Source organism: Polyodon spathula, chromosome 7 (genome assembly GCF_017654505.1).
Source record: "Polyodon spathula isolate WHYD16114869_AA chromosome 7, ASM1765450v1, whole genome shotgun sequence".
In the NCBI taxonomy this organism is placed as follows: Eukaryota; Metazoa; Chordata; class Actinopteri; order Acipenseriformes; family Polyodontidae; genus Polyodon; species Polyodon spathula.
In genome coordinates, this window is record NC_054540.1 from 47,084,889 (window position 1) to 47,096,902 (window position 12,014).

The 12,014-nt window shown below is 37.2% G+C and overlaps 1 protein-coding gene across 1 annotated transcript in view; it reads right to left on the reverse strand.

Moving 5' to 3' along the window:
- Nucleotides 1-3,100: 3,100 nt before the first annotated feature.
- LOC121318681 (transcriptional regulator ATRX-like) overlaps nt 3,101-12,014 on the reverse strand; it is an 86,619-nt gene continuing 77,705 nt past the window's right edge. Inside the window, exons 31-35 of the mRNA XM_041255610.1 lie at nt 10,143-10,292; nt 7,231-7,356; nt 5,649-5,744; nt 4,412-4,540; nt 3,101-3,892 (exon numbers count right to left, since the gene is read on the reverse strand). Coding sequence (XP_041111544.1) covers nt 3,632-3,892; nt 4,412-4,540; nt 5,649-5,744; nt 7,231-7,356; nt 10,143-10,292 — 762 coding nt within the window. The 3' untranslated portion in view covers nt 3,101-3,631. The remainder of the gene's footprint in view (nt 3,893-4,411; nt 4,541-5,648; nt 5,745-7,230; nt 7,357-10,142; nt 10,293-12,014) is intronic.

A 12,014-nucleotide genomic window follows, 5' to 3' on the forward strand; every position in this document is an offset into this window, starting at 1 on the left:
TTCAAAAAGATTGAAAAAACATAGTCGAGAAGCTTGTCATTTAATTTATTAACATTCTTTTAGTGTTTCTAAATTAAGCATTATGAAGTGTTTAATACTTATGGACGAGAACCCTTCTCTGGATGTAGCAATCCTGCCTGTATGTTTACATTCTTCACAGACTGGACCCCACACTGTTTTAAAGCTGGAATGCGCAATTCTCTCGACTGGCTGAGCCGCTCCCCAGAAACATTGAGGTGCCAAACTGAGCTCCAACATCAAAATAGTTCAGAGCACCTTGGCTCTGGCAGGAACTCACTCAGTGCACTCTGTGAGCCTGGGTGGGATTGTGACGCTGTGGGACTTGTGGGGTTTGATCCACAGCCTGGCTGGGATTGTGACGCTGTGGGACTCGTGGGGTTTGATCTACAGATATGGCGAAATGTTTTGCATTACTTAGAATTTTAGGATTGATACAAAAAAAAAAAAAAAAAAAACTATATAAATTTAATTGAATCTTTTATTTCACATCATGTAATTAAATAAACTACAAAATGATATCGCAAAAGTCTACCAGAAGCCATAATAGTAGTACAGTATTTCATGTTAGATTTAAAAATGTCCTGTTTTTCAATTTTTGTCAGTTTTTCATTAAGTATATGGAAACTACAAAGCTGTATGCAATTCAATATGTTAGCGTAACATTATTCAGCAGGTTTCATTCGACTATGAAGCAAAATTAGTTAATTCTATAAGGTGATGCAAAACCTTTGACAAACTCAGTATTGTTAAAGGATGGGATCAAACTCACAACATCTGCCTGAGTTAGTTTTGCTTCTTTGCTGGCAGATTTCTGGAGCTGTGAACGATAGTTCCCAAGGGAGTGAAATGGAAAGAAAAAAAAAAGAACAAAAAACTGGCAGCAGAAGAAATAAAAATAGCTCAGAAATGAAGAAAATGCAAATAACCAACACAAAAGAAAAAAAATACTGTTAAAATGTTTTATAATACAAAGAACAAAGTCCACACAAAAATACATAACGGGGATGGAATTTTGAAGCAATCTGGTGGCCATACAACGGCCCATAAATATAATTTAAGCTTTAGATGTACAGTAGGGTGGAACTGCTGTTGTAAACATTTGAAAGATTTTTTTTCATTGTTTAGCATTTTCTTGTTGCATATCATTGTAATCGTCTTCATTTGAATTATGAATGAGTTGATTGTGTGTTATTTTTCTGCAGTGTAGGCTATTATATGATGCTTAGAACTCTTCTAATGCAACATTCACGGTAATGCTTAATAAATGCACACAAGTATGAAAAATTCAGGGATGGAAGCTTGTTGCACAGTTGAGAACACCAGAACCTAGATTTATAATATTATAAAAAACTAAAACAGGGCAAACTTCACAATATACCGTAATAGACATGTCCCCACAGCAGCTCAGGAGAATTGAAGGTCAGTTGGCATCCTCTGATCCTGCTACCAATCCAATTGCCTCTTTACACCCAGGAGCTCGTCAGCACATATTGGCGAAATACTGGCCCCTGCGGGTGCGCCCAGACCAGTGCAACACTTTATAACAGGTATTAGGCCAAGCCAGGACGTGAACCTGCGCTCCCTTGGCTATATGACTCACCTTGCACATCAGTCATGCCTTTATCACCATGCTTACTTTGTAACTATTTTATAACTATAGGTAAAAATATAGAATGTGTTCCCAAACCTGTATGGTAAAGTAAAAGAAAAATGACACTACTTCCCTACAGTGTGCCACTTGTGTGATCTGTAATATCACATTTGGACAAGGGGAAGCAAGTTTAAAAGTTGCATCTGCAACCTACGCTTGTACACCAGCATGTTTGTAGAAGTTTTTTTTTTTAAACTGTACTTTAGCAATAAGCAACAGCATATAAACAAACATATTTGATTACTGTTGGCCTGACTGGGATCATAAAAAAAGCTGACAGCAAAATGTGATACAATAAAAATAAAACAATGACAGCATGGGTCTGAAGAAAAAAAATGAAGTGTGTAAAAATGTTTTTGTTTGTTGGAAGCAGAGTGCACCTGCTGATTGAAGTGGGATGTCAGTCAGGCTTGGATCTGATCATAACTGCAGTGTAATTTTCTTGAAGTAAAGTGATCAGATAAAAATACTTCCAAAGCAACTTTCATTTTGCACAATGCAATGTGTAGACCTACTGTAAACTAAGTGGTACTGCTGAAACCATTTATTTCCTCTACTTGGAGCTTTCAGATTTTTGTGTTTGCCTTAATGATTTGTGCAAAATCTCACATTACATAAAATGTGCCTGTTTTTAATATGGTTAACGAAGATTTCAGATATTTTATTTTACAGTATTACATGGTTTCCGGAGGGTTACTTTTATTCTACCGTCTGAAAATGACGACCGGTGAAAACATAAACCTGAAACCAATTTAAACCAGAAGAAGAAAGAGTAGCACTTCTTGTAAAATCTAGACAAAAATGAAGAAAATAACCACAGTATAAATACAAGAGAAACACCCTTTTGGTCACTTTTATTAAATGTGATATTAAATACTTAACTAGTAAATAGCAGGTTACCGGTAATAGCAAAACAAATAGGTGAATCTCTAGCATGAAACAACATTCTTGCAAAAAGAATACCATTCAGAACAGCTGTCCCTGTACATTTCTCAAAATACACCCTGGGCAATCAAAAGGAGTTTATCTCCAGAATGAACGATATTGACCTTATTTTATATTTTTTTTCTTTTCAAGAAATTAAACCGTCATCACAGCTGTGCAACTTCAGCATTGGAAGTGAGCTGATGTACCGAAACATTACTACACAAGTGGGACAAAAAAACATACAGGAACACAATACTAAGCAAATTACACTTTACAACCAGAAGTCAGGTTACAAAAAGTCAGAATTTAGCAAGCAATTTTGGAACAATACAGGCAATCTTTTTTTTTTTTTTTTTTTTTTTTTTTCATTTTTTTACAACTACTACTAAGATAATCACTTCAAAGCATTATACAAAAAATACTTCCTATATTGAACACGACTTTCATTTCTGTAATATTTTTGTATCTCTTGATGTTACAACATATAAGGCCATAACCTAACATTTGTCTCAAGTGGTCCTTTTGTTTGTCTTTTTTTCTCCAGCATTAGATCTTATAACTCCGTCCTCATGCAATATCATTTTTATTTTGTGAAATCCATAAAAAATGTTAGAGGGCAGGTGCTACAATAAGCATCAGGATGTTTTCATCAATACCTATGTCAATTAGCAAAGCGGTGGTCCCAGTTTAATGTCCTCGATTATTATAAAATGAATTTTGATGGGTTTTGGAAAGTGGAAAACTGAAAAAACAAAATGGACCAAGAGACAGAAATGCAAAAAAATAAATAAAAATCTTACGCATAAGCACTGTTTAGTGTATTAAAAGCAGTTAAAACAGGGCTTACAGTAATTCAACTTGAATAAAATGAAGGCTATGTACACAGTTTATCAATTAAAATAACAGGATCCCTTGTGTGTATTACATTGCCCTTATCTACAAAATAAGCATTTTGTTTTTACTTCAAGAAAGGCGGACTTGCATGTTCCTGTTTCAATGTACAGCAGGGCCTGGTTGGCTGCCCATGCAGCACTAGTTTCCTTGGGATGGCCCTGGGTTTTTGCTCTTCATCTGGTTTGCAGGAGATGGTACTCGCTGCAGAGGCGGGGGCTGCATTCCACCGGTCATCTGCTGATACAGTCCCATCAGATCCAGCTGGCTGAACCCTCCCTGCCCGCCGCCCATGGCTCCTTTGGGCATTGCCATGCGGTTCAACAGTGTTGCTCTCTGCATTGCTATTTGCTGCTCGTGTATTTTTCTGTCTGTTAACACCTTCTGGATATACATGATTAGCTGTGAAGTAAGAAGTTGTTTTAATTTGTTGAAGAGAGTCCAACGCACTTACTGTAAACTGGAATTGTCTCTCTTCTTGCATTCAGCTCTTGTTTGAACTTTCTAATGAATTAATTTTATAAATACAATACGAAAGCATGATTGCTTGTGTTTGGCAAGGGATTGGCATTTTTCAAAATTTTGGGGCAATATTTTATGCCTTTAGCACCCCTTAAAAAAACATTACTTAATACAGCGTGCCAATTAATTTGTTGCAGGAAACATGTATTTTTGGACAGAAAGATGGCAACTTGCCATCAAATATTATCTACAATGCTGTTGGCAGTAACAGGAACATGAAAAAACAACCAGTTGTGAAAATGATATACAAACTGTAAAAGTGAGTGAGTAGTTCTTAGTCTTCTATTAAGGCTTAAGGAATAATATAACACTTTAAATTTTCTTTTGAAATGCAATGCCAATTCTGGAACATCCTTTGGTTAGTAGAAAAGAAAAAAAATCCATGCAGGTAATATTTACCGTTTGCTGCTTTGTGAGTACATCTCTGTACACTGCCTCCCTGCGTTTGAGTTCTAGCTCCACGCTAGCCTGCCTTCCCAGTGCCATGGACTGAACCTGAGCCTCATTCAGGTTGGGATTTTCTTTCCACTACAAGAGAAATAAACCACAAACAGTGCATCAGAGCGTTAGCCAACACTATACAGAGATGCCAACTTCTTAAAGGAGAAAATAGTAGCATGAGCAGAATTTTTTTGTGGCTGCTAATGTCTACAAATTAAAAGGTTCTTAGGCTTTGGCAAGCCAATGACCTCATTTCTGCTCTTCATTCTAGAATTTTGTTAACTGAAAAACACAGCATTTTGAAAAAAATAAATAAATAAAAATACTTCAACGCTGACTTTTTTTTCGTAAGTCTAGTCAAACCTGGACTGAAATATTCAACCTTAACTTACTACACTGCAACTATCAAAATACAAAATGCTGTGTATACAATGCTGTGTAGGATCCATGAATTAATTAAATTAATTAATTAATGCAAGTTCAACCTCAAAACCCATTTGTACACACATACAATAATGTGGAGTGTCAGCTTTCGTGTATTGCTGGTGTTTCATTGTACCTATGTGCGTGATGCAGTCATGACACCCACCATGTTTCACAGAGAAGTCTGTCCAGCAGTATTTGAATTAGACATGAGATTCAGACACTCTAGCCTTACTGATAAGCAACCAAGTAAACATGCGATTGATAATGACAGCGAGGCAATATTTGCGCAGCAGTTTCTGAAGGACCCCTAAACTGGTTACTAAGCAACCTGGCTCAGAACCTTTAGTATGTCAGTTAAAATCCCATAATAAAAACTGTAATTTAGAGTAATTCATAAAAAAAAAAATTAACAGGAAAACACACACAGTGTTGAAATAATATATCATAAACGTTTGGGGAGTATCCATCATTTAATTATTTACTAAAAATCTTAGTATTATACCCCTTTGATATAGGGCTGTAGCAGTACCTCCAAAATAGTAGCTGCTACAGCCAAATCGTAGCCGTTGGCATCTCTGCATTACAAAAAAAACGCAGAGTGTGAAAATGGAAATGCCCTGTACATGTCCACCTGAAAATCTGCAGAGACTTTATTGGGAGACGAACAAAGATTAATGTAAAAGTCTCAAAAAAGATGATTTGTACGAGGCATGTAACACTTAGCTTTCAGTATAATAAATCTCGGAATAAATCTACTGCAGTCACTCACCACATTTCCAATGATGTCTTCGAGGGGCTCTCGAGTTACTGATGTTACCTGAGTGCTGGCCTCCACAACTTTCTCTCTCCCTTGGTTAATAAGATCCTGAAAGAAAACACCTGGGAAGTCAGATTTGCAGACTACCAGAGATGAGATACACACCTATAACAGAACAATCCAAGACCATCCTACAAGGGATTACAGCGTTCATGCACAACATGACCATTTACATGACACTGCTTAGGCACATGGGTTGCAGGTATAGTGTTAAACACAACCTGATCCAGGTATGTAGGTAATCAGTAAGCCTGAGACCGGATTTCAAAACAGGAAGGTAAAACGTCATTTCAATTTGTTAACGGATAAAAACAAAGATCTCAAGGAATATCGCCGACATTTGCAGAGCTTTTTGAGATGTTAGAGTAATAAAATAATGACTTGGTGTCACAAAGACGGCCGGAGTGGGTGGCGTCAGACCAGAGCCAAGAAATAAACAACAAGAGAGAGGTGGAGTTTGGTGGAGCTGAGCGAATGGTCTCGCTCAGCATTTAATGAATGAACAGACAGACAGAAAATAAACGGTTGTAACAAACAAACAGGACACGGCACATTCGCCAAAATAAACAGACAAACAAAACGAACTAAACAAAACACGGTGAGCAGATATTTAACTATGACTACTAATATTATTATTATTATTATTATTATTACCTCCGTCTCCAATCCCGTTCTCCACTCACCGAACACACAACATATAACAGAAAATACACACAGGGGCGGGCACTTTGCCACACTTGGATTGCATTATTGAGGAATTTGGTGATAAAAGGAGTGATCAGGAGAGGATTTATCAGTACACACGTCTAAGGTATGTGAAATACAGCAAACAAGGGGTGGGGCTTGGCTGGAGATGCATTATTGATGTCCTTTTGCCATGTAGTGCCTTTTAACCCTTTGCAGTCCATTTATTCAGCACTTGTCAGGTCCAATTTATTTTCACATGCATCTGTTTAAAATGTTTTTTTTTTTTTTTTTTATCAGAGTAAAACAGGTTTAAAAGCACTGAATTGCAAAAGGACTCAGTACTGTAATTCCAGCCAAGCCCCACCCCTTGTTCGCTGTATTTTTCACATACCTCTTTATAGATGTGCATACTGATAAATCCTCTTCTGATCACTCGTTTCATCACCAAACTCCTCAATAATGCGATCCAAGTCATTATTTTATTACTATAATATCTCAAATGTCTGTGATATTCTTTGAGCGCTAAATGCAGAAGCAGCTGTCTCCTTTGTTATCATGTTCTCTGTGGTGCATGGGGCTATTAGATGCACCCTTTTTTTTCCTGCTTCATTCAGTACCTATCGGTCTCATTCGGCCATTGAAAGGTTTTCTCGGCTTTTTCAGGAGAAAAAACAACTAGAGACCTGTCCTTAACATCTTTTTGATGATGTCGGACAGGGACAGGGTTGTAATGTCGGAACTAGCCCGACATAGGACCGCAAAGGGTTAAAAGTATATGATATGAATAAATTACATGTTACAATTAGATCCTAAAGTATGTTCGATCCATTTGGCTCTCATTACTTACCTCCAGCTGCTGGTTCGACATTGTGCTGAGTGCTGCTACATTAAAGGGGAAATATGTATTGGGAGCAGCCATGTTAAAAGCAGAATAATTGAGGTCAGGTGGCACATTCCCACGGATGGACAGACCCTGCAAAAGAAAAAACAGTATGAAAAGAATCTCATTATAAAATGGCAAGAATAGAGGGAGCAATCTGATTGGCTAACAAGTGTTCCAACCTGTGCAGATATGTCACCATACCAGTACAGCTCAGAACTTGACAACCAATTCACTTTGGTAGGGGTGCTATTTTAAAAGCACAAAAACAAACTTTAGGGTGTTCAAATATTGTAATAGTGTATACTTTTAAGCTGGATATGAAATCACCCCCCTTTTAATCTTTATAATAGTTAATCTTACTTCTAGAATCAGTCCAGTTCACTGTAATTGCATCTATAAAAAGACAACTGTCATTTGCATTACCTTTTTGAACTGACTATGAAAAGTCCAACTTAAGAGTGGCAGTCTTAGGAGTTGGTTGACCATCACTCGGTGCCTCCCCGTGCAAAGTTTCATTGCTTGGCAGTGAATGTTTTTTCCACAACTCCAGCCAAATGACTGTATAAAATCACCATGTACTTGCATTTCCAAGAACACAAAACCACCCCCTCACAAAAGCACAATCAGTCAATCAGTCAGCATAAAGATATGGTGCCAAATTATTTGCCATTGGAAGAATAGTTTCCAAAAAGTATTGGGACAGATGAATAAATGCAGAACTGGGGCCAATTAGTACTAATCGTGGACACCTAAAGTTAAGTAAGGTAGTCCATTATCACTGCGACATTATACACAAGTCAAATATCACCTGTATGTTTATTTTTTCTGTACAATTTCTAATTATTCATGATTTCGTCCAATATTTCCCTGACACGATAAAATATTCATAGGCTTCATGTTCAGTCAGTCGCAGATATAAAACACGCATTCCAGTGCGCCAGGGCCAGAGTTAGAGAGATTTTGCCAGCCCACGACTAACTGAGTTCCAGTTGAAATCTATTTGATCCTGATTGGCGGCTAATGGAAATAAACAAGTCTGATTTCAAGTCACTAAGTTGGTCCCAATGGCAGATGGAAACATACTGTGGTCCACCAAACACTATGAATAAATAAAGAATGGATACTGACTACCTTTTCTAAATCTCAGAAAATCGAGTCTCTCTCAAAACATTTACATAGTATATGTTGACAGAAATATCACACTTTTACAAGTAATATTTAATATTCCTGTGGGAAGTGATTTCATGAGCTGGAAAGCTAAGTATTTACTTTACTTCCCACAAAGTGGTGCTTCTTAAGTAGTCTTTGACAAACAGTTGGCTCAGGTTCTTGCTAAATGTTTAGAGCTGAACATATGTAAAACTAACCATATAACAAGGGGCTTGTTACCGCACTGTGGCTTGATGGGGAAGGAGCAGTCAATTATTTCCAAGTGCCTAAGTTGTACTACTCAGGACTGCAATTCAGGTTTTTTAAAACAAGATGACGTTGGCTAGCGTCATAGTAAAAAAGTCAAGAAAAGGTATTGTCATTTTTTTAAACTTTAATGTCTGTGACAGAGCTAGCGGTGTTACAAAAAGATGCTATATTGTCTTTGCACATAAGGATTTAATTAATTAAATTTTTTTTTATAAAAAGCTCTATTTTAAAACATGCTGGTTGTCATCTGGGAGATTACAAACCTTGTTAAATACACTTTACATTAAAAGGGTCAATGTTTTACTAGATAATATGTAAAAAGTTAAATCTTAAGAAAACCAAAACTTCATTAAAACCTAATGTACTCCGTAGTAGTTTATATTTCAGCACATATCATACAACACCTATGTTTCCTGCGCGGTATGGATTGTTTTGAGGTTGCACAGTCTTTCCTGAAACCTAGTCTGTTGTTTATTATTATACAGTAAGCTAATGTATTCAGGTCCAAGATAATATAGTTTATAGTCCAAGTTTATATATATATATATATCTATATATATAGCAGGATCAGCACAGCAGTTCCTGAGCCTCTATTTCAAAGTTTTAGACAGCAAAAAGTAAACAAACCAGATAATGCACGCGCACACATAGTGATCTCTATGGAAAGCCATCTGGGACAAAAATACACTGTGCTGCTTTAGAGCGAGTCATAATCTCATGGGACAGAAAAAAGGCAAGCACATCATTCTGAAATGCCTCGCTTAAACTTGCTGAAAATGTTGTGTAGTGATTTTTATATAGGATTGTATATATTATACATCTTTTGTTGCAACTTTTATGTGGAATGTAATAAACGAGAAGCAAAGCGGCATGTTTTTTTCCCCTTCGAGCCATTTCCACATTTTGTTTTATTTGAAGTATTTAAAGCTAAACTTCAGTTTCCGTTTGCTTGTTCAGCTACAAAAAGGCACAAGTAAACCTCATGTTATGAAAACGTGTCCATAACCACTGTTTACTGTGAAGAAATGGCAATGGAAAGGAATGAAAAAAATACGCTGTCAACCTTATGTACTATTTATTTCAGGAATAAACAATACAATGTTTAACTTGAATGGCTATTTGGCATCCTTTGTTTTGTAGTTAATTCACTGGGGTAAAGTAAGTCCTACACAACGTATTCTTTATTCCAGGGATATTGTTTTATTTTAACGTGTTGCATATTGTAAGGTCTTGCTGTAATTAAAAGGCACACACACAGGGGCCACACCCACTGCTGCTATGCTGTCTCTGCCTGTGTTGACAAATATATGGCTTTTATTCATTTGCACCACTATGGGTAGCAGAAATGACAACGACTTTGTGTCAAGATCAAAATTCGCTATATAAAACTAAACAAATGAATGCACCGTCACTTAAATGAAAAGTAGCCAGTCCTGTGCAGCAGGCCGAACGCTCACCTTCTTCTCTGCCTCGTACTCTGCCCAAGCTGCTTTGCGGTCCTCCTCACTGAGAGCTTCTTCCTCTTTGTGGTCCAGCAGGGAGTCGTGTTCATGGTAACCCACAATGTGCTCTTTCTGGTTGTGGAGCAATTCTGCCAAAAACAGGTCCTGTGCAGCAACACAAACAAGCAGAGTTTTAAAACCCCCTGCATCCCTGCATCCCTGCACCCCCCCCCCCCCCCCATGATTGCATGCTGCCATTTATTCGCTCCACTTTCCATAACCTTCATTGTTCCTTATCCAATAGATCATATGTTAATATCTTCATTATTCTGGTAGCCTTTACTTGATTGTATGGACATCTGGAGGCTGCACGACTCAATTGTTTGAAATCCCCAGTGAATTTCTATAGGCCCTATTTATAAAATAAATAATTTCTCCTTACACCAATCATCATAAATAACCCTTATGACACTACTCAAACATGTAAATACTGTATTCCAGCTGTGTTAATCTCATTTATTAAAATGTCCAGTTACCAAATTAAAGTGAGATTATGTCAATGCAATGGGTAATTAATGCACACTGTGAAGCTTGAAACTGTAAATATAAATCTGTGTGCTTGGGGGGGGGGGGGGGGGGGGGGGGGTGTCATAAACCTTCATGTGACTTCAGTTTCTATGACAACACTATTATTGAAAACAATACTGGAATATAATACTGGCTTCCTTGGCCAACACTGTGACCAAAATGTGGTTTAAATTACACCCAACTGTGTGTGTTTGCTTTTCTTTGTCTAGATTTTATTTTGCATTAAATAGACCTACAATGTGGAAACAGTATCAACAAAGTACAACTTCCAACTTTTTACATTTTATACAGTGAAGATGTTGCATTACTTTAATTTTTATTAATTTTTTATACAGAACTTTGAACACAACATTGTTTCCAATGACTTTCCCTTTTATTTCAAATTTGACTTCATTGTAATTGTACTTGTTACAGGCATGCCACTTGGAATATGTTGAGTCTTAAGAGAATCTTAAATGCATTCAGCTATCAAAACAAGATGACCACCTCACCTGCCGCAGTGCAGAGCAGTCACACTGTAGAACAAGCATAAGGGCTCAATTGTTTGCTGCAGTATTAGGGACAGGGGGGTTCTGACTACTGGGCTACAGACAGATTACAGAAAATCAAAAGGGAGAGGGCAAAAAGTAATTTTGCTGCTACTTGCCTTTGTGTCCATTGAACACCATTGTGTAAATTTAAAATCAAAACCCAAAGCTATGCAACATTTTGGGAAAAACAGGCATAAACGCTGTTCTCTGACAGATCACCCATAATCATGTCAATCCAGTGTGCGTTTTTATACCCAGAAATTCAACCATTAAAAAATAATATTTCTCTGTGTCGCATGATACACAACAAAACAAAAAGCAGCTACTTCCAAATGAAAATGAACTGCTAGGCTGTGACACATTCCCTGAATAAACACATCCATTGAACAAAATAACTATTACAGTTAGGCAGCATAACGCTGTTTATGACGGAGCCATTGTAGCTACACCCCCACGTCGGAATATGTTTTTACTGTACTGGCTTTGCTTTTGGCTCCCCTGTTGAGATCGCCCCACAATGCAGTGCTCAATCTCACTGTTGCTAAGGAATCATAGCTACTCTGTACTTACCAGCCTCTTCCGCAAAGAAAGACAGACCGTGAGGCTAATCTAATAAAACAAGCACTTTCCACTACAATAATAAATTCATGAAAAAACTAATGAAGCATGCCGCAAGGAAAAATAAAACTGAACATGCACTTCATTTACAAAAATAACTACACGGGAGGTAAATGTTTAGTTTACCTCTAGAGCTAAAACATGTAGTGGA